Source organism: Trichoderma harzianum, assembly GCF_003025095.1.
Source record: "Trichoderma harzianum CBS 226.95 unplaced genomic scaffold M431scaffold_12, whole genome shotgun sequence".
NCBI lineage: Eukaryota > Fungi > Ascomycota > Sordariomycetes > Hypocreales > Hypocreaceae > Trichoderma > Trichoderma harzianum.
In genome coordinates, this window is record NW_020209260.1 from 326,920 (window position 1) to 352,626 (window position 25,707).

Consider the following 25,707-nt stretch of genomic DNA (forward strand, 5'->3'; position numbering starts at 1 on the left):
GACTATGTTGGTGGATGGCAAAATGCTGATATTGAGGGAGAAGAGGGTTACGAATGGATTTAGAACAGGTAATGGGTTGGTATTGAAGATCAACCCTGAAATCTTTCTTTGTCTGCTAGAGTTTATTACATGCAGTCCTTTAACATATATATTATTAAAGACATTATTACTCCGGAGAAGCAATGGTTTTACCTTCCATGCCCAGCAAACCACCAACATGTCGAGCCATACTTCACTCCTTTTTGACATAGTCACCAAGCTGTAGACCATTGACTGTTTTAAATAGCTCCTCAATGATTGGGCTGGTTTTAGCAGCAAGACTGCAGCGGGGGGGAGGCGGTTTAGTTTTGTCTTCGGGATCGGAGGCGGGTTTACCAAAGAGACCTCCTGATGGAGTAGGTTTGCCAAAGAGACTCCCCGATGGAACAGTTGAACCAAAGAGACCTCCCGACGAAGCGTTTGTGCCAAATCCCCCTGACGGAGCGGTAGTGCCATTGCCAAATAGACCCCCAGTTGGCGCGGGAGTGCCATTGCCAAAGAGGCCGCCCCCAGTCGGAGCAGCATTGGCCTTTTTGCCAAATTGGAAACCTGGACCTCCAGTCGGAGCGGTATTACCACTGCCAAACAGACCTCCAGTCGGAACGGTATTGGCATTGTTGCCAAATAGACCTCCCAATGAAGCATTTGTTCCAAATCCCCCGGTCGGGGCGGAAGTACCACTTCCAAACAGACCCCCAGATGAAGTAGCAGGGAAACCAGATCTTGGAGCGGTGGCGGCTGGAGCGGGAGGAGTCTTGGTATTTGTGGAAGGGGCGCCATCAGAATCATTGCTGGACTTTGTAGTCGTCTTTGTAGATTCCTCTGTAGATTCCTTTGGAGGCGTAGAACTCTCCGGGCAGTTACTTTTCCAGGTTGGTTCCTTGATGTCGCGAATGGCCTGTTCAAGGGTCAACAGGCTGTGGCCAGGCCATGGGCTGACTAAGGTATGATCCATGACGCCCATCTTGGACATGGCCTTGAGGAGAGCGCCCAAGTGTATGGAGGAGCATTCGAACGAGTGCGCTTGATCCTCGCACAAGCGCCGCCTCACTTCAAAAAATTCAGCTACAACGGTCTCAATGGCATCCTCCCGTGACTTGTTGAGCGCGTCTAGAACCAAAGGTCAGCTAATGTCGACTACGATGTCGTAGCATCATGAAATTTTTTGGAACTTTTTTTAATACCTATGATTTTTTGCTGAATTGGTAGGCCAAGCGAATCGATGGGCCCGGTGGCCCCCCATATAATCGTCTTTGTTAATAGCTGAAAGTTGAATACTTCTGAAAACACCAAGCATACGACGAGCCTGAGCATGTAGTCTCTTTCGCCCTTCCTCGGAATAACGATGAATATGGAGCTTAGCCACGTCTGTGAGTAGAAGGCGACAGCTTCATGACATTGGTAGTAGTCGACCAGAACGGCCACCTTGGCAAGCAACTCGAGGTCAATATATCGCGGAACCTTTGAGGTCCGCCCGTGGATGATGTTCATCAAAAGCAGCAGCGCCTTTTCGTCCCAGTCATTTGCGTTGATAACATACGAATAGCCAACGTCAGGCGTGGCCTCCTTGGATTCCTTCCAATTATTGGCCGTCATTTTCTGGAAATACTTGGATGCTAATGTGAGATGCTTTGACGAGAGGCGCATTTGTACTGTCGGTTTGCTGTCTGCATCCTTTGGCTTGCTGCCTTGCTCCTTCGGCTTGCTGTCTGCATCCGGCGCCTTGCCTGCTGTTTTATCATCTGGAGTTGAGTCAGCTGCTTTCTGTTTTGCTTGTGCTCCTGATGATGGAAGAACCGCAAATGGCGCATTTGCATTCTGGAGGATGAGAAGCGTATCCCCGCTGGGGTCGATTTCGTAAAAGGTCAACCCCATTGTACTGGTTCAAAGTGACGGCTATGTAACGACAGGGAAATGGTTAGAATGCCATGAAATGCAGCCTCGAAAAGCAGACATGGCAGCCTTATAAGCGCTGCGTTGAATTGGCTGCATGATGGATGGCTCGATTTAGCTACACGGGCGCTAAATACGCGACCCCAAGGAATATGAACATGAGCATGCAGGAGCTGAAATCATTTATTGCTTCGTTTTGATTAACTGGATGTGACAAACCAATTGGATGGGGGCTATGCAGAAGAGAATGACAGGGGTGAACCAACAGATAAAGGCACAAGGGAGGGGTTGTGAAGTGAATGAGTGTGCGGCTGAACTCGATACAGCATGCATCCATTTCACCCGATCCGAGGACTGCAAAGAGTGAACAAAAGTGTGACGTGACCCGACAGAGTGGGATCATGAAAACGTGGGAAATGGGTCTGGATGGGTCTCACTTCATCTGATCTCTCCAACATCGGACGCTTATCCGCTTGGCGGAATGTAGATAATTAACTTGATATACGGACATTAATTGGCGTCACTGGGTGACATGAAAAGAAGTACCATGCAATGTCTGTGGCTATCATCTACCTAGGATCAAATCCATGTGACCATCGAAGAGGTGTGCTGAATTACAAATAGCGTCTTCCCAGCAACCATCGAGCTCTATGCAGTTCCAGTATTTGTAAAGGCATTCAAATAAAAGACCAAACCACCCAATTGTTTCATCATCATAATCTAGCACTCAAGACCCGGCCTCTCTAATGGACCAGGTTTCTCAAGCAGATATAGTAGATCTGCTATATGTAAATGCAATCACGAGCCCCGTAACGCCAATGCCATGCAAACAACATTAAGATGCAGTTTATCCCACCACCTCAAAGTCAAACCCGAGTTCGTCAACGATCGCTTCAAATTCAATCTCTTCCTCTCCAAGCTCCTTCTTCTCTTCCTTCGGCGTTTCCGCTGACAGGAATGGTTCTGCATTTCCTTCCACAGCCCTTTCTACCAATTCTGGCCAATAGTCGAATCCATCACGCACTGTAAAGCCGGCCTTGGAGCCAAGAAACAGGCGTCCGAGCTTCGCTCTGGTGCCCTCGACCTTCTCAAGCCGCACCAGTCGATAGCCGAGGAAGACAATGGTCTCTTCCTCGTAGTATGCCGAGTAGCCCTTTTCTCTGAGGACTTGGAAACGACCTCCAGCACCGATGTTGACATTTAAGGTAGGCTCCGGAATGGGTACCTTGACTTCGGCGCCGACACCTGACGAGTGACTGGTTGAATCATTAATTTCCATATTTGTCAGGGTGACGATGTCGGTGATAAAGTAACCCTGGTCGTGGTTACTCCGCAGCAACTCGAATAGCTCTTCGAAATATTCCTTGTTCTTGAGAAGCTCCTTGAACTTCTCGCCGGGCGAGTCCATGTGCCATATCCTCGCTACCGTGGCCATCTTCTCGCTGTTGTCCTCCTTGGCCCGGTCCACAAACGCCTCGAGAATCTCATTGAGCGACGCCGAGACGCCGGCATCTTTGATGCGACGGGTCCAGAACTTGACGTTGCGCACCTGGATGGGCTTGGGGTCGAGATCTGGGACAATATCTCGGGGCAGCTTTGCGCCCGTTCGGTAGGGGATGTGGCGTTCGGTGGGAAGGTCTGGGTATTTGACGACGCTGCCGATCAGCTTGTCGCGATAGACGCCGGCGTCGAGGCGTGGCTGGATGAGCCAGAGAGGCTTCGTCTCGTGAGCGTGCGGCATCGTGTCTGCGTCAAGTTTGGTGTTGTTGTTGCTGTCGGTAGTGTTACAGCTGCTGTTGCTGTTGCTGTTGCTGCCGATGTGAAGATGTGTATGTGAAAAGACTGAAGGCAGGTGGCTGCTGTGAGGCTGCGGGCTTATAACGACAGCCGTAGACATTGTAGGAGGAAAAAGAGAAGCAGGAGACTGGAGTATTAAAGCCAATGGATATAGGCAGGTAGAAGCAATAGCGGCAGTGAGATCTGCTAGGGCTATTTCAGCTGTGCTACTTTGTTTACTTTCTCCAGCAGAGCTAGTAATGCAAGTAATTGGTGTAAAAGAAGTCGGTGAATCTCGAGCTGGCGGTGAATAATAAATAGTTATTCGAATATTACAGTTCAAAACATTATTTCTAATTAGACTATGTTTATTGCAATCGCCGAAGTTCTCTTCAGAAAGACTTCGCCGCATCAGTCATATATGGTTGATGGCCTTGAAATGTGGCATGTGACGTCGTTGTTCCTGAGAAGAGGCCGCCACTTTGCTAAGTTTAGGCTGCGCCACAAGGCCTAACATCGCCTTGTGATTCGGTGTGCGCTCGCTGCGCCACATATAGATTGATGCCAGTCATCGAGGCTCTAGAACGAGGCAGCGGCTATTCAAGGGCCGGGGAGGAAGCGTGCTCGTGCCTGATGAGCGGGCATTTTATTGGTATTGGACAATGAATATATTAGGCGAATCCCAATAGTAGGAGCAGCAAAGGTAGCAGAGGTATGTACCTTGACCCAAAGGTCAATACCTGGTTCTCTTTAAGCGCTTAGAAAAGGTATAACTCTGATTCCGCCAGGTACATGCCGCCTCATCGGACAAGCTTCATTCTAGGCTATTCCTTTTCATTTCCAGCAAACTCTCTAATTTACAGTTGGTTTTTCATCGCCACCACCGGCCAACTCTCGCCTGCAAAGGCTTCGGTACTCGTATGTTGACTAACACGGGATGGCTATGGCCGGCATGGAGTCTCGCGCCACTTGGTCCCATGAGCCAAAGCAGCAAAATAGCAACCCAACCAGTTCATCCCAGAGTCTGCCTGGCGATGGCAGGCCATGAACTTTAGGGCTGGCATTAACTTGGATGGTACTGTATGTTGGCTTGGTACCTATGATTCAGAAGTAGAACTGTAAATTGTGTAAGAAACACGGAGGCACATGCTGACTTTTAGCACCCTCAGCCACTATAACCATAAGCTCATACAGGGAATCACCTTCTGTATTCATTGTGCACCAGCCACACTTCTTCCTTCGTTCTTGTCAGGCCGTCATCTCTCCCTTTCAGCTCCTTTGTGCCACTCCCAAACTTGACACTTCCATCATCTTGTCTTTGCATCTCGTGAGCTTCACATTTGCGCATTATAATCCATCAATTGTGAAATGCCCAGTGAAAAGATCAACCATACCACAATATTCTCGACGCCCAATATTTGACTAAATGGACTCGCGAGAGTCGTCGTTCAAGGGCTTGTTCCACCGCGTACGGGGCGCCTTTACACGACAAGGAAGCTCAGAGGGAAGCGGTTTGCAGGTTGTGCAGGACCCCGAAGATGCAGAAATAGAGTATGTTCAGACACCCATGCTCTGATATTTTAGCTAACTGAGTGAATGCAGCATCGTGGCCGTTCATGGCCTTGGGGGACAAGGCTTCAAAGCATGGATCTCGCTGGAAGGCGGCAAGTCCAAATCCTGGTTGGAGGACCTTCTCGCAAAGGATATCCCCAACGCCAGGATCATGACGTATGGCTATATTTCTGATGGAGCCAACTACCGGTATCTCGTACGCAATGTGCTCTATGGCAGGGCCTTGGACCTGGTTAAAGAGCTAGGGAGCCAACGCTGTCGTGATGGGACAAACGAACGACCACTATTCTTCATTGCGCATAGTTTAGGAGGGTGGATCGTCAAACGCGCTCTCATCATCTCCAGCGAGGCTATAGATGCAGAGCTCAAAGACATTGAGCTGTCAACTTGTGGAGTTGCATTTTTGGGGACCTTGTCTCCTGGGAGGCCACTATCGCCAACACCACTTGCACATGTCATTCGAAGGACGACTTCAGGGTTTGATGACCATCCAAGTTCTACTCGCGGACAGTCCATGCAGGCGCATGATATTGAATGGTTGGAAAGTCAGATGGAGGCGTTTAAAGCAATCACAGCGACCCTGCCGCAGCTTTCCTTTCATGAGACGAAGCGGTCAGAGCATGGGTTTGTCGTCGAACAGCGGCATTCCATGTCTGGCTCAGATGGTGTGCAAATCGGCTTGTCCGCTACTCATTCGGGCTTGGTTCAATTTGAGGGTCGCGATGCAAACTACAAGGCGTTTGTAGAAAAGTTCCGCGAAATGATACATAAAGCCAAAGATTCGGGGCTGTTGGAGACGAAGCGAAAAGCATTTGACCATGTGACAGGTGAGCGCGCAGTTTCACTTTCAAGTCGATAATACTAATGTGGATCTAGATCAACACCTGGAGTACCTGTCTGAAGGCTTCGATATTCCATATAGGCTGCCCGGTGACCCGGGCGTCATAATACACAGAAATAGTCTACTTGAACTCGTCGAGGCGAGCTTCAAACCATCCCCAGATCGACAAGCCCTGAATATCAGTATCGCCGGCCTATGGGGAGATGCTGGCGTTGGCAAGACTACTCTTGCTAGAGACTACGCCGAGGTCAACAAGAACGAGCTTTCGTTTGTCTTCTGGATCTGGGCCGAAAGTCGGGAGACAGTCGTTGCGAGCTACCTGGAGTTTGCCAATAACGTAGTCCAGTACTACTCCAAGAACACTGATCGAACTCGAGTTGAAAACGAACTAGGACTCACAGGAGTCGAAGAGATGCTCAAAGTGAAGAGCATTCAACAATTAGATCCGTTAAGAGTCAAGGCTGTTGTCGGAGCCGTCAAAGACTGGTTGATGAGACCTGAAAATGACCGATGGCTCCTCATTTTCGACAATGTTGAATCATCATTCGATATATCCGACTTTATTCCCCTCACGCTCACTGGTAAGATTATCCAGACTTCAAGGGATAGTAGCAACTGTATATGGGGAAAGAAATTGCGTATCGGGCCCATGATAGATGAAGAAGCAGTGCAACTGCTTCGTTCTGCGGCAGGGGTCGAGACTTTGGGGGCCGACTCAGAAGGTATTTTGAACTCTTTCTTTCATATCATCAAGTCAGCTAACGATTCCATATAGGCGAGGCGGCATATAGATTAGTGCGGCAGCTCAAATGTCACCCTCAGAGCATAGCCATTGCTGCCTCTACTATCAGCAAGAAGGGACTCGAAATCTCCCAATACCAGAAGGAGCTCGATTCCAATATGCCGCTTAGGATACTAGGTTCCACGCTGGACCAGTCTTCCGTCACAAGAACAGTACTTCGTGTTAGCGCAATGCTTTCATACACAGTCATTCCTGTTGCCTTGTTCAGTCGGCCCAAAGAGCCAAAGCACACGCCTGCACGCTTTACGGATGCTTTTGCGGAAATTAGAGGTGCGTTCTCCCAAGTATATCCCACCACGAACTCATTTCTAATTGATAAACAGCATTTCAAGATGCAAACCGACTTGATGACGTTTTGCAATACCTTTTTGATCAAAACTTCATACAGACCGCTTCTTCTGATTCACCACCACCGTCAGCAACTTCATCGCCCAGCTCACCCTCAGCATCGCAAGACACAAATTCTTCAACAACATCGTTTGAGACTTTTAGACTAGACCCTGCGGCCCGTGAGTATGTGCGGGCAACACTCAAAGATGGAGAACAAAAGGAAAACGCATGGCTGGCCTGCAACATCTGCGTAGATGGCATTCGGGAAAAGGAGACAGCTTCATCGAGTCTGCCGGAAATCCACGACTTTGGAAGAATCATGGCTCCCCACGCAAAGACTTGTTATGACGATTGGTCTGGGATTCTAGAACACGATGAGGATGACGTCGCATGGCAGGTATTGGGAAATGTATGCATGACACAAGGTGCGATAGACCAAGCTATTGGTTGCTTTGAACTTTCGCTACGACAAAAATCGAATATAGACGCTAAGGAGAGGATCGAAACCTCCCTATCTCTTGCATCGCTGCTTCAACAAGCAGGACAGCACGAAAAGAGCGCAGAAGTCTTGACGAATATTGACTTGGCGTCGATTGACAACGCTCTAGGCTTCCGTGTTGCCCTGGCAAAAGTATCCGCCGCTGCTGCCTTGGGGAATTTTGATTATGTCGAGGACCAATATGGAATTATCGAGCATAGGCAAGAGGCAGAGCTTGGTCCAACAGATGCGGCGACTGTGAGCACGGTGCAAAAGCTCGCCTCTACGCTGGAACAGCTGGGGAAGATGGAGGAGGCGCAAGCGTTATATCGTCGAGTATACATCTCCTACCAAAGCATGTTTGGACAGAGCCACCCCATCACCGTTGAAGCTCTCGATGAGCTTGCCCATGTATCCAAGGAGAGCAACGCGATAGACGAAGCCGAGGCGCTCTACAAAAAGTCGCTTGAGATCAAAACCAGGACCCTTGGAGCCGAGCATCCTAGCACAGCTTACGCGATGCAGAAGCTGGCCGTTATTGATGATATGCGTTGTCGTTACGAAGATGCCAAGACAAAGTATCAAAAAGCCCTGGATATCATGGCCGCTTCACTGGGCAGAGCTCACCCTCTTTATACAGCTACGATGGAGGACCTAGCATTAAGTTCTCGCTGGCGAGCCCACGCATTGGGAGAGGAAGACGAGACGGGTTCGATTATCTCGTCCGGAACAGATACCCCGCCACGAGCTCTTCGTTCGCGAGCCCGACGCCGTTTAACACTCCAATCGATGAATACCATCACTCAGGCAGGTCACTCAAACAGATCCAAGGAAGAAGCCGTGCTTCGGGATGCTTCCCGTCGTCGGGCGTTTGCCGAGGCGGAAAAGCTCTACCTCGATGTGCTTGCTATAAAAAAGTCGGCGACTGAATTGTACCGTGAGGGAGAGGCCCTTGAGACGGGATCCAAGTTGCGAGAGATGTATGAGAGTGAGCCATTTTTCGACGACTGCCGAGATGAAAAAGTCTTGGCCTTGATGGGCCTTTTGAGAGAGATGAGAAGGAGAGGCACATTATAAGCCTCCACTCTTCGACGACATAAACTCTTTGTCTCCAAGGCTCTGAGTTTTGAAATGGGGACGTTGTTGACTCGTTGTGCCGGCTATAATTGAGATTTCGGGAATTGAAATCAATAACAAGAAACAGGCCGTGTGGCTCAATGGCAGAGCGTCTGACTACGATTAGTATATCAGGAGGTTGCAGGTTCGACCCCTGTCTCGGTCAATTTTTTGGTCCCCTTTTGCAGCTTTGTACGCTAGCTGCTCTTATTAGCTTTTCTCTTTTTTTATGCTTTTGTTTGTTCGGGCTTAGTTGGCTGCTAGTTATAATTTTTAACCATGGGTTGAGCGAGGAGTTTTGAGTTTTATTATTTACGATGAGGCCGCGTGGTGTTCGTGTAGCGGGATGGTAAGGTTCGGGAACAAGGTTTGCTCTTCATGTGGTGGTTTACAGTGTCATTTCGTCGTTAGGTTTCAGTGGTGTTTTCGGTACAACAAACGAGCTATGAATTAAGAAGCTTTTCTTTCCCATGAGTAAATACATTCATTCGTTCAGTCATTCACACATACAGCCAGTTGGAGTTGTATTCATTGGTAGTAATAATTGTGTAGAGAGACAATATGTGGATATATCTGGTGTGTGTGTATATAAATGTTTTCCAGTCATGTCCATCCTGACCCGGTCCCAACTCTCCAGCGCCATTCGTATAAAAAATTTCGCATCCATCCAATAAGATTCAGAATCTCTTCATTTGCATAGCTGCCAAAACAATGATAATAATACTCATCATACCCAACGAGTGACAGAGTTACTAAGTAGTAGTCACTTCACTTTCCAGTAATCCCCTTACATCCCCACGATAACATAATATATAATCAGCCGCACTCTCATACTCTTCACTGTTGCTGTTGCTGCTGCTGCTGCTCCTCAGCAGGCGGCGGCGGCGGCGGCGCAAAATACGCCTTCCCAGCCTCCACAAGAACCTGCTGATCAATACGCGACTGGGTATCGCCGTACTCGACCCTCTTCCACGTCGTGATGCGGGCCTCCTCGGTGTCGACCTCGAAGAGGCGCAGGCGGCGGACGTACCCGTCGTACCCTGCGTACCCGCCGAAGCCGATGCCGCCGGAGTAGCACATCCACATGGCGGGCACCTTTTGGACGTCGTCGGGCTTCTTCTCCGACAGGAGGGGCAGTTTCTCCTCCCAGCCGGGGAGGAAGGATTTGGTCTCGTCGCCGTGGGAGGAGAGGGAGCAGTAGTCGTTGACGTGGTCACTAGGGAGATATGGCGTTAGTAAAAACAAGGGAGCCAGTATAAGAGTTTATGTAGTTTAACTTACTGTCCGGCGCTGACCATGACGACGCCCTCGGCAATGAGAGCATCGTGGAATCCAGTGTTAAAGACGGGTGCAGTGACGCCTTCTTTCCATTCTCCCACACGGGGCTTATCCCAATCCGCATACTCGGTAAGGGGAATGTGAATAAAGGCAATGTCCATGTGTCGATGTGTGTATCCATCATGGTTCTTTTTAAGACTTGCGCTCGTTTTCTTGAACCAGTCAATCTGGTTCGGCTTCACCCAGTCATAGCCGGGGTAGTGACGCTCATCCGGGGAGTAAGAGTGAGTGTCGAGGAGATAGATGGTCAAGGCGGAGTGGTCGTTGTGGCCACGGGCCAGGACTTCGATGTAGTAGTTGCCGACGCCGTCGACGTCTACGGGCCCGGCTCGAGATAGGGAGTATGGCAGCGTCTCCATCAGGGCCATTTGGGCTTCGCGCGACATGGACTTTTCGTCGTCATGGTTGCCGAAGATGGCGGCATATGGTATTTTGCGCTCAATTAGGAGAGAGGCGTATTTATATATGGCCTGCGATCTAACGTCAGTATCATATATCATGACAAATTCACAGTTAACTTAAGCAGGGCAACATACCGAAGGTGCATCAGGGGCTGTATCCCCATTAACCTGGTCGCCACTCAAGATGACCAAGTCCGGCTTCTCTTCGTCAAGCATCTTGGTAAGGAAATCGAGGGTCCTGGGGTCAGCCTCGCATTTGCCCCCCTTGTAGCCATCCGGGACAGCATCTCGACACTCTCCAACGCCGGTGCTGAGGTGCAAGTCTCCCACTTGCATGATTTTAAATCGTCCATTATCGGGAATTCTAGGCTTCGGCTTCTTCACCTCATGGGGAGGTCCCCTCCGCACAGTCAGATGTGCGCTGAGGAGATTCCCGCCAGTGCCAAGATGCAAAGGTCTTCCGACAATGCCCCATCCGTTGCGCGCCTCAGTTGCGTCGTCGCCAAAGATGACATCGACATCCGTCACAGCAGCATCCGAGTCGCTAGACTTTTTATTTCTAGAGCGCTTCAGCCATATGCCACCCGGCCGCGGTTCCCAGTGCTCGTTCCCGTCGGAGACGTCCCCGGGATTCAGCGAACCGACAGAGACGCCGACGACAACCTCATCTTCAGCCGTCAACTCCTCTTCGTGCTTGCGACGGACGTGGAGGTATGCGCTCGATGTCCACGTCTTGCCCAGGTATAGTTCCTTTTCGATGCGGTGCCACTCGTTGGGATTCAGTTCGCAGGAGGAAAAGGGCTTAAGGCTGGAGCAGGTCGCAATGGTAATGTCGGTGACTACCAGGCCGGGATGGTGGGAGGGCATGTAGTTGTGGAGAGCATTGGGGAGGACTCTGTAGTTGCGATCGAGGAAGAAGATGATGATTGTGGTGATGAATGCTACGGCGCCCAGCTGCGTGAGCGTGCGAACCTGATGGAAGCAGCTTGTCAGTATTCAATGCTCAAGTCTCCTGCGCAAGTAGAACGGGCCAGCAACATACAATACGTCGCGTCATCTTGACTGCAGGCTGGGTATCAAACAGTAGGATCGGGTCTCGGGGATGCGCCGCGCAGCAAAGATCTGCTTAGTATCGCATCTTCATGCAAACGAGCATCGTGGAGGTGTTCACAGTCGGGATTCGGATATCAGATCAGATGCCACCTCAGCAATTCGCCGCCGCCGCGCGCACACGCCAGCAAGTAACAAGCGGCTATTCGTACAGCAATACAGCAATTCGGAATCTTTAGGGGAGGACGCTGAAGCTCTGGTCTGTTGCCGAATATCTGGTTCGTTGCAGGTGTCGACTTTTCGATGATAAGGCCATAATTCCACAACTCGATAGGATACGCAGTCAAGGGGTCAATACCGGGAACAGCGAGATGAGCCACCGCAATTGGTCCGAAGCCAAGTCGCCAAGCCGCCCCAGCCAGGGTTCTAGACGGCCTGGCTCCAGCGGGGAATACAGGAGCTGTAGGGAGCTCTAGGCCCTGTAAGTTTGCTGGAGGGGCCCCTAAAGCCGGCAGCGCCAGAGGCAACCAGGCACTAATGCAAGATCTAGCAGCTAGCGAGGCATCGTTGCACGGCACGGGATCGAAGAAGCAAAACTGGCCAATTTGCGGTGAAGAAATCCAACGTCATATTCTTATGGCATTGCTGGTGGGATATTACGACGATGTGTAAGTGGACAGTAATGGAATGAGTAGAGCTGCAGTTGCTATTGCTCAGCGGGATGAGTTGGTTGGCACTTGGGGGCTGAAAATTGATGTTATAAGGAAGATCCCGGGTAACATATGGAGAGATGGAAAGGGGAAACATTTGGGGGCAGCAAGTCTAACACGAACGGTGATATTAGTAGGTATTGATGCAAACAATGAATCAAAAATAAAGTAATAACTCATGGGATTCAATAGAAATAAGCATATGTCTCTTAAAAGATGTAAGTCCAAGTTACTTTGGCAGCAGTTCCTGGAGCTTGCAGAGCTCTTTTAAGCTTACTGGTCCGTGCGCATTCCTGGTGCAAATCACGATCCCCAGCCTCGTCCATCCATTCAGTCTCCGTAATAGCGGCCCAGATCGCGTCTCTTCCCATCTCGACTTTCTCTCTCCTCCCTCTTCGCCGTCTCTCCCCATCGCCCTTTTTCTCTTCTTCTCGCGCCGCTTCTCGGCAATTCACCTCGTTTGATTACATTTCGACCACGACCGACTTTTCTTCTTCTTTCGCTCCCTCAGCCTTCAATTCGTTCCGCGACCGCGACCGCGACATTCTTTTCTAACTCTCCGACTTTTTTTTCTCCACAATGGCCGATTACACTGCCCTCAAGGTGCCGGAGCTGAAGAAGCTCCTGGCGGAAAAGAAGCTGCCGCAGACGGGCAATAAGGCCGACCTTATTGCGCGCCTGCAGGAGGACGACAAGAAGAACGCTACCGCGTCAGCACCCAAAGCCGACAAGCCTGGTATGTAGCTGTTGCGCCTATCCATTTCTTTGCCGCAAATCATCACCACAGTCACCATCACGTCGAGCTGGAACGCGCGAAACGGAGAAAAACTACGTTGAGAATTGAATGGAACAGCGAACGCTAACAAAGATCCGCCCCCAGCCGAGTCCAAGGAGGACGAAATCAACTACAGCGACGATGAACCCTCTGCTGCCTCAAAACCTGAAAAGGAACAGGCGGCCAAGCCCTCAGAGAAGCCCGCCGCAGAACCCGCCGCCGCAGAACCCGCCGCCGCAGAACCCGCCGCCGCAGCTGCTGCTCCTGCAGATGAGGACGAGGCCAAGCCCGCCGAGGAAGCCGGCGACGAGCCCGCCGCCGAGCCAGCAGAGGCCAAGGAGCCCGCGCCGTCGTTTGCCATCGGTCTCTCGTCCACCACCGCCGACGAGGAGCTTAGGAAGCGCGTCGAGCGGGCCAAGCGCTTCGGCACCGAGCTCGACGACGAGACTAAGAAACTGGCCGAGCGGGCGAAGCGCTTCGGCGTTGATGATAAGGAGCTGGCCACCGGGCTTGACTCCGCGCTGCCCGAGAGGCCGCTGAAGCGTGGTCGTGACCGCAAAGAGGGCGACGGCAACAGGCCCGGCAAGCGACGCAGCCAGGACCGCAGGGAGCAGCAGCCCTCGGGCAACGAGAGGCGCAGCGGCCGCAACAAGGGCAATCAGAACCAGGGCGGCAAGGGCGCCGGCAAGCCCAAGTTCAGCAGCATCATAGAGGATCCTGCTGAGAAGGCAAAGGCCGAGAAGCGAGCTGCCAGATTTGCTGCGGCGTAAAGAAAAAAAGAGTCAGCCGCAATGTTTTTGCTGTGAGTTTTTGGGAAAAGGGGGGAAAAGAGAAATATCTGGAGATGAAATTCTATCTTTGTAATGAGAAGGTCGTTTTTTGGGAGGGACGAAATGGGAATGTATATCATATGAGAGCGCTTTTTCTAATAAGAGGCTAAAACGGCGTTGTTCGGGTTTGAAAGCTACATTGTAATGTTTGAGAGTAAATTTGCTGTGATGCTGTTGCTGCTTCTGTGATGCTTCTGTTGCTACTTGGACCTCTGTATGGTATGTGGTGATTTATGATGGTTACGTTGGTCGTATTCACAGGATACCTATACTCGTACGCACTTCTGCTTTGGCCCAAGGGCACGCTCCTCAAACGACAAGGAACAAAAATCCCTTGATCCATAAACGGCCCTTCTCCCAAACGAACCCAGCAGTGATAACTTCATCTCATCACCGCAGCATTCACACAACATTCACAAAGGAACCAAGTGCAGAGGGTTTTTCACATGCAGCAAGAAAGAAAAAAGACGCACATCATCAACACTATCCTCCTCCCTTATGCGTAACATAGAGAGATCAAGCTATCACAATCACATATACTAAAACCCGTGATCTCCGCTCCATGCCCACATCCTAGCTCCCATCACACATATCACACTCACTCCCCGCTCGCCGAAAAAGACACGAAAAAAATGGCCTCACGGGAAGATGAGATCCTCCGGGCACCACACTCTCTGGCTTATCTATTTCGCTCCAGTGTGATGTATCGTCTAATCAAAGACTACTCGTAAATACTAGTTATATAACCAAGGGGGGGGGGGAGCAAGGCGGTACTACTGCTACTTTCGTACTTACGTACGGGTACTACGGGTACGGGAAGTCAATCTTAGTCCGTGAAGCTAGCTTGCAGAGATTTTTTGCGAGATATCATATTTCTACTATTCCCACATCCGTTTCAGTTGGACGGTAGTGGGCTTTGGTCTCGCTGAATAAGAGGCCAAGCTTACGCGCCGGGCAATGCAGGCGAGAGGGATGTCGCTAGTCGCCCTGGCAGCTGGAAGTGGGTTTTGACAGAGGACCAATAGTAGCGAGGAATATCTTGGTGAGGCATCTGGTCTAGAAGATGCTAGTCGAGCTATTAGACTAAGAAGGATATTCTCGGGGAGAAGCATCAAAAGTGTTAGGCGCAGCAAACGGAAATATGAAGGAAGAGAAAGGGGGATGACTGCTCGGTTTCTCCTCAGCTGAACCACAGACATGAGGTTGTATCGTCGACATGATCGTGATTCGTCCCCAGACGTCAACACCGCTTTCGACTTAGACCGAGACGAGAGAGAAAGCCCGAGTGCGCCCTTTCTAGCTCTTTCTCGCGCATGCTCCGGCTCATATCAGGTATCTGCAGGCCAAGGGACGGTTGGCCAATATGACAACAGACTAAGCTGATTGTCCGAGACATCCAACATAAAGAAGAGTCGTGCCAGAAATATGCAGCAGGGGGGGCAAAGAATAGGTAGTTTACATGTAGTCAGATATCAGCTGCTGCGTCAATCAGTCAACAGAGGCCAATCACTCGGCATCCGGGCAGCCCTTTCAACTCCGCCACCAACATGATGTGTCATACGGATGGACCAACAGGAACTTCAACAAAAGATCCATCCCAAGTCGCCGTGAGAAGTCGTTTGGGACCAACGCGCTAATCCCGCATTTCGAGCAAGAAAAGCTGCTTCCACTGATAATCAAGCGCCCCAACCACACCAAGGAATCTAGCGGCTCGCTCGGTCGTCGATTTTGGAGGTGAGACGAGCAGAGAGCAGAGATTTCACCTCGGCGAGCCAACGTCCGTGCCTTGTTCCCCACGTGTGTAGACCCAGTCGGCAGCCATGATTCAGTGCAGAAGAGGCAGAAGGCCCAAGGAGTGGTTGGATGGCGTTGGACAGTGAGGCACTTCTCGTCACGTTACTTGGAGACGTCGAAATCCGGGAGCCAATGGCATGCCGGAAACCCTTGTTGAGCTAAAGCGAGATGGGGTCCTCGCCTGGCGTCTTGCGCACTTTGATATTGATCGATGGGCAAATGGGGTGTGAAGGTTTGGAAGGGCAGGGGCCGTGGCCTGATTCGCTAGCCGTGCTGTGAGAGAGTTGTGGTTTCAACAGCAGCATACGATACACGCAAGAACAGGTATATGCCTCTTCGGTAATGTGCCGTGTTAGTAAACAATGCCGACGTTATTATGCCTTGACAAGCCGACACCGGTCAGCCCAAGTCCAGAATGCCTTGTCTCGGTCCCGAGTGACTCTTGCAATGCATTGATCCATGTTTGGGCAACAAAGGCAAAGAAAGACAACGAGACACGTCATGAAGGCCAAAGAATGCAATGGCTGCATACGATGGCAATTCTGTGCCTCCAAAATGTCGTCAGCAAAAGCGCCGGCCTTGGATCTGGCGATTTGACATCAGCCACAGGCCACCAGCCCCACCAGGCCAACTGCGGGAGCGGCCACAGCGGGACGTGCCACGTCACAAGCCTCACTTTGTTCCCAGCTATTGGCCAAGTGTGGCGAAGCACCGTCAATGCGTGTCGATATTATTAGACAGGTTGCCTCCGTCCCATCTTGATGCCGGCTTTGGCATTTCGTTTTCGTTTTCGAGATATGCAAGAGATGCAATGCGATGCCAACAAACAGTCGGTCGGTGACTGATAGACATGGCCAGCTCATCCAGGTCGCCACTAGCTTTCCATGCCCTGGATGCAGCTTTCAGCTCCGTTGTGCACCCCGAGCTGTTGGGCCAAGGCATACACAAAGCACGGCTTTTGGAGAATGACTGTCCCGACATCTGCCGCATGCTTAGCGTTCGGGATCAGGGCGTGCGGCTGCAGGGAGAGCAAAGGAAGACCTGTTGCTATTATTGTCAATCCTGTACCACGCCGTCTTGATTTGCTCATCGTATGGGCCATCATGGATCAAGTGCTCCGTACTCTGCCGGGCTTTGCTCAGCAAGACGGGTGCGGGAAACCATCACGAGACCCAACCCGGCAAGCTGTTCGACTTCTCAAGGATTCCGGTTGAGGTTTTGCAATGGCGATATAATCAATTTGAGTTGCAAAACGGCTGAGGCATGTTGTGTAATTAGCATGCTGGGGTACGTTCCTTGTTTGCTAGTGATGTTGAGAACGAGGCGTTCTGGTTATCGGGGGTATCCTGGCGAGCAGGGGACGGGAAAGCATTCAGTTGGGTCGAGCAAAGTGATTGGAAGAAAATCAAAAATAGTAGCCAATGGCAGCGCAGAAGCAGCCGCCCTTCTCCTCAAATATTGACGAATCGCCTCTTTTGCCAGGTTCAAAAAGTACTTGACAATATGTACACACTCGCTGAGGCCGTGCGTTTGATGAGAGAAAGTGGACAAAGTGAGCCTCCAAAGCCGGATGCCCACTTGGAGTGAAGACCCTGGTCATCCTTGCTTCCGCGGTGTGATAGTGGTGGTGCGACAATTTGCGGCTGGCCTCCGGGATTATCTGTAGTGTAACAACGGTCTAATATGTGACAATATCGGAAATGACAAGGGAAAAAAGAAGAGGAAAAAAAAATTGCACTTCTGCTAGCAATTATTCCCCTTTGCCGAAGGGCTGGTCGAAAAGCACGAAGCAGATAGGGCCGCAAATGCATGGTGATCTGCTAGTAGCCATAGCTTGTAATGCTAATGCTCCCCAGCTGGTTACATGCAGACGGAAGATGCATCAGAGGCCTATGCAGGAGCATCTCTCAAACCTGAATAACGGCCGACATCTGTCCGTCTAGGCGTTCATCTGGAGAGCAATGGATACGGGCGTAGGATTCAGTGCTACCACCGCACAATATCCAGGCCTCGCGGGTTGGTGTCTCTCGGGCAACGGGATGACTGTTGCCCGTGCGTGGATGCAAGAGTGTGTGAGGAGAGGCGTGGAGCGTGGATGCAGGTGTTTTTTGGTTGTTCGCCAATTGAACGAAGGGATTCATCTCCCAGATCCAGACAGACATACGCGCTATTCGTGCCTAGCAGACGGCCAGAGTTAGCATGTATGTAGGTCTACAAGTCTAGTAGTTAGTGTTAGTACGCGGACAGGCCTGAAGCTATTATTACATACCAACCAGCGCATGGAGATGACATGAAGAGGCGAGATGGAGGCAGATGGATCTATGCGGGGCAGATGGAGAGAGACTGAAGCTTGACATGTGCAAGTTGATGTGCGTGTCCTGTAGCGAGAAGGACGAGTCGATGCTATGCTGGTACTAGCAAAAAGTGCGGAGTAATACCTGGGCCAATGTACCTTCTCATCAAATCAATACGATGGATGCAGTGCGAACTAACTTACGCCTTCCTTCGCCAGCTACAGATACCGAGCAAACTAACAAATTAACAGGCAGCACCCTTTGGAGCCTGCACACCACCCCGTTGGCTCTCACCCTCCATGGCCTGCAAAATTTGACGCCCACCGATGCCGTCCAGTAGGAGAAGGTGGATAAGCTAACGGCGCAGATCGTGCGGAATGCTGAGACATGCAGACACCTCGTCCTCTGGATCGACCTGTCGGAGTCGACAGAAATGAGACATACATGGCCAGGCAAGACATGTCTCAGACATGCATACAGCCTCTAGCAGTCTAGCAGACGACACCCGGCTGTGGCTGATGCCCTCTTCCTAAACGGGCGTAAGCTCGGCGACCACGCCCAGCTGCCTCTCAGTCTCGCGTGCCGGGACATGAGGGAGGAGGACATGGGAGATGGCGAGAGCGAGAGGGAGTGAAGGGTGCCATGTGGCCGCCAACAACAATAGCAACAACGCCTCTCGATGTTGATAATGACGGTGACGACGATGATGATGATGGCACGACGACGACAACAACGGCCACGACGACGGCACTTGGCCTTGAGCAAAGCGACCGAGATGGGGGCATGTGGCCGTCTGGCTGCCTACTCCGCCTCAGCCTGGACGTACGTTCAATATGCTGCAATTGCGCGCGACGGCTAGCCTGGCAGCGACGACGACATCGCGCGCCAATGAGTCCCTCGCACGCTGGATTCCCTCGGCCTAGTCCTCGCCGCTGGGCGCCTCCAGGAACCATGGCAGCCTTTCATCTTCAACGGCGAGGCCAAGCGGAGAGCTCAGACCCTCGGCCGCCCCACCGCTTGCTGGGGATTTGTGATGCTTGGACTGCCAGGAACAGACGCTGTGGCCAGCCCTCGTGCCCAATCGCCGCCTCGCCCTGCCCGGCCTGGCTCTGACGAGATTCCATAGGACCACGGCCGTGCTTTTCATGCGCATGGCATGGCGGCGCAGCTGCATCTGCATCTGCAGTAGCAGCAGCGCAGTGCCACTGATCTCCCCAAGCTTCCGGGACCCTAGCATGGCAAGCATGGACACAGACTGGCCATCGCACTGCCTCCGATCGGCCACATTTGACCGCCGCCCAAGGCCGTACAGTGGCCAGGAGGACAGCATGCCATCATCTGCTTTGAGCATCTTTGCCGTCTGTAGTAGACGTGGACAGTGACAGCAGAGCATGCCTCTCCACAGGTACCACTCCCAAGGCTTTCCCAAGCAGTTGTGTCAACCACTCACGATGCCCCAACCGGAGGCCTTCATCGCCTAAAGCAGCATGACACCCACGAGATGCCAATGATCGTGTCTACAAAGGCTGCTGTGCTCTTCCCTCCACTCCAAGCAGCCTCATCCACCTGCTTTCCCCGCCTCTCTCTCAGTCTTGTCAATAACCAAGTCTCGTTGGTTTATTCTCAGTCCCGACCACCGGGCCTCGTTTCGCCACTCCACACCTACTCGTGCTTCTTTGCCACGCTTGTATTCGCAAAGGGACCAATCGATCCCCAGCTGGCAAAATCCTTTCTCAACTCGACAGCCCCCTGTCGTTTGCTCCAAGCCAAGGGCTCTCTCGGCCTGGCTCAGTCAATTTTAACCTACTCACAAGCGCTCTCTCAGCAGCACTAAGCTACTCCGTGCCTAGTTCAGCTTATTCCCGTCTCGGGCTGCATCCCCACTCCTCCGGTCCTCTCAGTCTGCCGGTTCTTTTATACTACCGGCACTCCATCGTTACATTGTTCCCTTTTCGTGCACAATAATTTCTTTTTTCCCTTCCTCGTTTATTTCTTGAAATAGCCACTTACCTTCGCTTTGGACCCCTCGACGGAAGTTTCTTTGCCTGCTCCGGAGCTCTTCGACAAGACTCCCTCGTAATCTGCCTTCATTACCGGATTTGGCTGTACCTTATCGTGTACCAGCAGCTCTGCTAATAGCCAAGCTTTGACCTGAGCTCGCGGCCAACAAGGTGAGCAGGCTCCTTTCTATTAATTAATCACTGATGGGTCGAATTATTACCTGTGCTATTTCCCAGCACCTCAATTACTACATGGTAGTTACGTTGCATCTGCTGACATCTGTTCAAGACCAATTCTTGACGTGAAATACCCTTTGAACAAAGTATGCATCTCTATACATCATAAGAGGCATGTTTGGAATACTACAAACATCCCACGAGGTTGGAACAGTATGGCATCCCCCAAGGCGGGATATGGATTACCAGTCAGGCCATCCGATGGCTTGCGAAGGCGGCCCGAAGACTCGAAGCCATTAAGCGGCATTCCCAAATCTACCTCCCGGACGAGCGAGAGAGAAACGGATATCCCGAGACTGGTAAAACAAGACTCATCACTGCCGCGTGCGGCTAGTCGAGTCCCTCTTCCATCTTCAACACGCCGCCCCTCTGCTACTACACAGCAATCCGTCCCAAAGATTGTTCCAGATCGGCAATCAAAGTCATGGGGCTCTGCCACGAGCTCCTCTGGCTACTCACGATCCCATACACAAACCGAATCAGGTTCCTCCTCTTCTAGCCGGTCATTTGATAGTAGCTCAAAGTTGGGACAAAATGTGCCGAGGCGGAAAAAGCCCTCTCTATCGCCTGAGGTCGGCACTCTGCCTAGTGGCTCTCCTGGTGTAGGCCCTAGTTCCCCCAAGGGTCAACCGCAGGTGATGATGGATTCGGCACTGGGTATTCAGTTCAATCGAAACATAACGGCCAGCCCAAGCACCATTCAAAGAGAAGAGCCAGCTTCGAAGCCGGTCGGCCAGTCTCCTGTCATCTACCCTGAGCTGGATCGCTATCGTCATTACGATCGAGTGCACAATGCTTTGAATAGACAGGCCCCGGACATGCCTTACCGCTTAGCTACACATGACCTTCCGCCGCCAACTCCTGGGAGTCTGCTCTTCTCTGCCAACAGCAGTCAGGTTAGCGCCATCAGTGGTAGCCCTTCTACCAGATTTTCTGCATCGCCTGGTCCGGGGCCATACAGCCGAGACACAACGCCAACCTCAATATCATCTCAGTCCCCTGGCCTCGTTATTCCCAGCCGCGGCTTTCCATTGGCAAAAATTCGACAGCACAGCCCCGCCTTTACTCGCCCACCTGTTACCCGACGAAGGACGGGGAGTATATCAAATGAGGTTGATATTATAAGCGTTGATCCCCACGGCCTTGCTGCGGTCCGAGAGTCGTTGACTTCCTCGTCATCAAGCTCTACTGTCAAGGCCGGCATCAACCCAAAGAAAGAAAGAAGAGGTGGAAAGAATTTCGCCGCACCGCCGCAAAGTCCTCCTCCACGGAAGTCGTCGCAGAAATTCCTCTCAAGCGAAGATGAAGAAGAGCTATCTCCCAGACAAAAACGCAGACCAGAGGCCCAGCCAATGAATATCTCATCCCCGCCAAAATCTGCACTCCCGCTTCGCAACTATCAATCACCTTCGCCGCAGGCTATGCCACCGCGCCGACCCAGTCGAGAGGGCACCTCTGACCTCAAGTCCCAGCTGTATACCATTCCAGTCATCCAGAGTAGCTTGGCACTCAGGGCAATCAATTCAGAAAGACGTGATAGTGAGACTACAATGTCTCCTCCACCTCCGCTTTCAACTATGCAGACCAACAAGAGTGCATCAACATCGAATCTACTCACGTCTGAGCAACCTACCTCATCAGGCAAACTGACGAGCAGGAGAAAGCTTAGCGTGTCTGGCCCACTTGTGTCTGGCCCATCTCGACCGACTGCTAATACGCCGTCCCCAAATATTAAGAGCTCTGGCCCTCGTTTCCCGTTCTTTGGGCGCAGAAAAGCTTCTTCAGAGAACGCGCCCACTGAAAAGGACAAGAAGGATAAGGATAAACAGAAAGTATCTCGAAAGGGTCCGGCAGCTGGCACTGGTCATGAAGGGTACGGACGACTTGGTGCTGTTCGGCGACGAAGCGGAGTCATTGCCAATCCTCAAAAATCCAATGAGAGCCTTGTCAGTGGCGACTCTTTCCTGGCTGATCGCATCAATCCTGTCGTGATTGCTGGAGGAGCTGTTGTTGAGAACCGAAACGCCAGTGCAGAGCTCACTAGGACGGAGAGCAATATGAGCTTCACAACAAACGAACGTCCAAGCATTGATTCAATAGCCAACTCAACTACATCTTCCATTTCAAGGGATGTGCCTGGAACAGGACTTTGGCCCTCGGCTATTCCCCGTGGGCAGAATTACACGAATGCTCGAAGGCCATCTGACAGCGACGCTAGCAGTGTGGCTATGGGTTCTACTCTGGCATTTAGACGATCCGTTCAGCGGTTGAAGTCATTTCCAGATGACCCTCTACAACTGCCACGACCAATCAACACCAGTGGCGTGATTACATCGCCCATGACTAGCTTTGATACAAGCATCATGTCTGATGAATCTTCCATCTTCAATCTTCAGCAACAGCCTTCTCATGAAATTCCCAATCCTCATCCGGCTCCCAAGAAGCTCAAGAAAAAACCTCGGTCTCCAAGGAAATGGAACTTCTTCAGCAGATCGAACAACCAGCCCAAGCCAGACAAGACAAGCGAACCTGTTGCCGTCACTGTACAGCCAGTGGAGAAGAAGCCGGTGGCGTTCTACACCATTATGGATTCACCTGAGCAAGAATCAGCCCAGCCTGTAGACCTCAAGGAGATTTTGCGCGAGGCAGATGCCTACGCGCGCTCACCTGCCAAGATAAATACTCCTGAGTTGCAGGTAGAGGAAGCCCAGTCGTTTGTTACCTCACGAATGCAGCCTTCGGCGAACATTCTACCACAGCCTCTCTCACCAGTACAAGACTACTTTTCTGTGGCCGACGAGCCAGCTGTTTCTCGTATGGAAGGTTTACCTCCTGCAGCAGTAACACTGAGCTCTGGGAGACCTAGTCGCTTGGCACAGGTGGGAAGGATACCGCAGGTGGTGAGCAACCGTCAAGAAGGGCCCTCTCCCCGCAGTTTCTCTCGGCCTTTTATGGGAAATGAGCAACTTTCTTTGCATATACCCAAAACACGCGGTCCAGGCTTGAATACCAGGATGCCCAATTTTTCAAAACCATCTCCCATCCCGGATACCAGTGGTGGTGACGGCTCAACGACGGATGCGGGCACTGAATTTTCCTTCTTCAGTGAACCCAGGTCACGTCTATCTCCCGAGCCTACAACTACACAAGAATTTCTTGCCTTTTCTCCCCCTCGAAAGGATTCTGACTGTACAACGAGCTCGACTGAATCTTGTGTTTCATACAATTATGCAGAGGCAACTGCTGTTATTCCCAAGCCTGACGACCCACCTGCAGATGATGAGGTCTGGGATGAATATGACGATCTTCTGGGAGAAGACACCGTTAAAGCTCGGCAGTCTACCACGTCTTCCAGGGGTATTCCGTTCCATCTCGAAACCTACCAAGTGAGGCTGGCAAGAGAGAAGCCTCTCGAATCTCTCGAATCTCCAACAATCGTCACTGATCACCGTAAGCTGTCAACCATTTCAGATGCGCCGACAGCTTCTACTACCTTCAGTGCCGATATGACAGAGAGAATTCGAAAGGCCTTTCAGCCCCATCCTAGCCCTACGGTGCCGTCACCTGTGCCAGAGGTTGCAGAACAGAGCAATGGCCGGCATTCTAGGAAGCCTAGCGCCGCTGAAACCATGCGTCACAGCATCGCCTCTTCCCGCAAGTCTAGGCAGTCTGGCTCGTCTACCTCTTCTGAAGAATGGACGCCCCTGGCCCAGGTGAACCTTCGTGTAGGTTCCATGACCGTCTCCAAGTGGCTTAGCTTTGGCCAAGTTCTCTTCAGCGACATTCGACATGGACTGGGTCGGGGCCAAGACTCTGTCGAGCGCCCATCAGTTCTCGTCATTGACGGGCTTGGTAATGACGATTGGTCATTTTATGCCGCGGAAACATACTCGGCTGCCCAATTCTTCAACCTCTCTCCGCGAGCCCCTTTGCCTACACCCGATGCAGAAAGCTCGGCATCGCGCTATCCCCTAAGCCCTCCCAACCATCGTCAAGTACAATATCTTTCCCACCTCGATGAGTTTCCCTTTGCTTCGAATACTTTCAACTGTGTTATCTATCGATTCCCGGCGGCTGCTCCGGAATCTCACTATGAGAATATCCTTTCCGAAGCCCGCCGTGTTCTCAAGCCGGGCGGATATCTTGAGTTGTCTATTCTTGATGTTGATCTCAACAATATGGGCAACCGCGGGCGCCGTACCATTCGTCAGCTCAAGGAACGCATACATGAAACGTCACCAGAGACTAATTTGGCGTCTACTGCTGATTTAATCGTGCGCCTCCTGGGCAAGAGCGGCTTTTCAACTATCAAGGCTGCCCGCGTTGGCGTTCCGGTTGCAAGTTCAATCACGTCCTCCGATGACAATTCAAAGGGCAAAGGCTTAGCTGAGAAAAAGGCGAAAAAGTTGTCCAAAGACCAGCCTAGCTTGGCGGAAATGATGCGAGACCAAAGTCCAAACGCAGACGAGGGCATTACCAACATGGTATCCCGAGTTGGGCGTTGGTGGTATTCTCGATGCTATGAAAACACAACCAGCCATTCTTCTGGAAAAGACAGCATCTGGAACAATAAGGCCTTGCTCAGGGAATGCGAAGAACTGGGCACCAGCCTCAAGCTGATGGTCTGCAGTGCCCGTGCGCTTTAGACGATCGACAAACTCTAATCATGCCCCCCTCGGTGCTTTATAACCTGTTTTATATCTATTTCTTACTCTGTTTTTGTTTCATTATATCTTTCATTGACTCATACCTTCCTACTGGTACTTGGAAGCAACGATACTGGAAAAAATTCTCAAGATTGGAAGACATGGCGCAAGCCAATCCTCAAGACTGGATCTTTAACGAGCATGATTCGACCTTCTTTTATCTTCTCTTTCTTTTCATCTTTATTTCCACTTTTTTCTCAGTATCTGAAGGGTTGAATCCTTAATAACGAAAATCCGAGACTGCCACCCTCCCTTCAACGAATGAGTCGCGAACAGCATATATACGATGGCTGTTGAGTCTCTGTTTAGCGTGCGCTGCATTTAAGTCATACTGCTCGTTTCCTCATTTTCTATTCTTTTTCACTTTTGTATCACGCCGCCGGACGGAGGACTAGTTGCCGGACACAAGACCGATTTTACTCTGGAAGATTTTTTTTTCTCGTTTCAAATATGGCATTTGGGGTTAAATATTAATGGAGATGGCTCGCTCCCTTTGGAGGACACCGAAGCAGAACGCAATGGCAGGCCGGCGCGTTCTGCGGATGTGTCCTTTTGGAAGGGTAACTCTCGACATTCTGAGATTGCAAACGAGAGGAAGAGCGCCAGGGGAGGATTTTATACGAAGGAGGGTAAAAAAGTGGGATTTGGGGTTTTTTGCTGCTTTTTTATGAGCGATTATGACGACGATGACGATAAACATGAATACCTTTTTTTCTTTTTCTTGT

The 25,707-nt window shown here is 51.2% G+C and overlaps 7 protein-coding genes and 1 non-coding gene across 8 annotated transcripts; 4 read left to right on the forward strand and 4 right to left on the reverse strand.

Annotated features, from left to right (window-relative positions):
* Positions 1 to 89: 89 nt before the first annotated feature.
* Positions 90 to 2,077, reverse strand: M431DRAFT_122560 (hypothetical protein). The gene is made up of 2 exons (XM_024912161.1): positions 1,224 to 2,077; positions 90 to 1,149 (listed from the first exon to the last, which is right to left on the reverse strand). The coding sequence occupies exons 1-2, from the start codon at positions 1,912 to 1,914 to the stop codon at positions 233 to 235; spliced, it is 1,608 nt and encodes a 535-aa protein (XP_024770798.1). The 5' UTR covers positions 1,915 to 2,077; the 3' UTR covers positions 90 to 232.
* A 308-nt stretch (positions 2,078 to 2,385) lies between these two features.
* Positions 2,386 to 4,071, reverse strand: M431DRAFT_511245 (hypothetical protein). Its single transcript, XM_024919616.1, has one exon. The coding sequence runs from the start codon at positions 3,827 to 3,829 to the stop codon at positions 2,780 to 2,782; it is 1,050 nt and encodes a 349-aa protein (XP_024770799.1). The 5' UTR covers positions 3,830 to 4,071; the 3' UTR covers positions 2,386 to 2,779.
* A 1,063-nt stretch (positions 4,072 to 5,134) lies between these two features.
* On the forward strand, positions 5,135 to 8,808 carry M431DRAFT_533421 (hypothetical protein; the record flags this gene model as incomplete). The annotated part of the gene is made up of 5 exons (XM_024920886.1): positions 5,135 to 5,259; positions 5,311 to 6,107; positions 6,157 to 6,843; positions 6,897 to 7,193; positions 7,247 to 8,808. 5 exons carry the CDS (start codon positions 5,135 to 5,137, stop codon positions 8,806 to 8,808), a joined length of 3,468 nt encoding a protein of 1,155 aa, XP_024770800.1.
* Positions 8,809 to 8,934: 126 nt separating this feature from the next.
* On the forward strand, positions 8,935 to 9,013 carry M431DRAFT_t152. Its single transcript has one exon. It is a non-coding gene; the product is annotated as a tRNA-Arg (tRNA).
* Positions 9,014 to 9,684: 671 nt separating this feature from the next.
* On the reverse strand, positions 9,685 to 11,643 carry M431DRAFT_485006 (hypothetical protein; the record flags this gene model as incomplete). The annotated part of the gene is made up of 4 exons (XM_024916242.1): positions 9,685 to 10,063; positions 10,129 to 10,655; positions 10,722 to 11,558; positions 11,629 to 11,643. The coding sequence occupies 4 exons, from the start codon at positions 11,641 to 11,643 to the stop codon at positions 9,685 to 9,687; spliced, it is 1,758 nt and encodes a 585-aa protein (XP_024770801.1).
* Positions 11,644 to 12,462: 819 nt separating this feature from the next.
* M431DRAFT_511247 (hypothetical protein) lies at positions 12,463 to 14,334 on the forward strand. The gene is made up of 3 exons (XM_024919617.1): positions 12,463 to 12,479; positions 12,539 to 13,082; positions 13,227 to 14,334. The coding sequence occupies exons 2-3, from the start codon at positions 12,926 to 12,928 to the stop codon at positions 13,889 to 13,891; spliced, it is 822 nt and encodes a 273-aa protein (XP_024770802.1). The 5' UTR covers positions 12,463 to 12,479; positions 12,539 to 12,925; the 3' UTR covers positions 13,892 to 14,334.
* A 2,080-nt stretch (positions 14,335 to 16,414) lies between these two features.
* On the reverse strand, positions 16,415 to 17,334 carry M431DRAFT_511249 (hypothetical protein). Its single transcript, XM_024919618.1, has one exon. The coding sequence runs from the start codon at positions 16,848 to 16,850 to the stop codon at positions 16,620 to 16,622; it is 231 nt and encodes a 76-aa protein (XP_024770803.1). The 5' UTR covers positions 16,851 to 17,334; the 3' UTR covers positions 16,415 to 16,619.
* Positions 17,335 to 20,917: 3,583 nt separating this feature from the next.
* M431DRAFT_94085 (hypothetical protein) lies at positions 20,918 to 24,922 on the forward strand (the record flags this gene model as incomplete). Its single annotated transcript, XM_024924549.1, has 2 exons — positions 20,918 to 21,172; positions 21,272 to 24,922. The coding sequence occupies 2 exons, from the start codon at positions 20,918 to 20,920 to the stop codon at positions 24,920 to 24,922; spliced, it is 3,906 nt and encodes a 1,301-aa protein (XP_024770804.1).
* Positions 24,923 to 25,707: the final 785 nt, after the last annotated feature.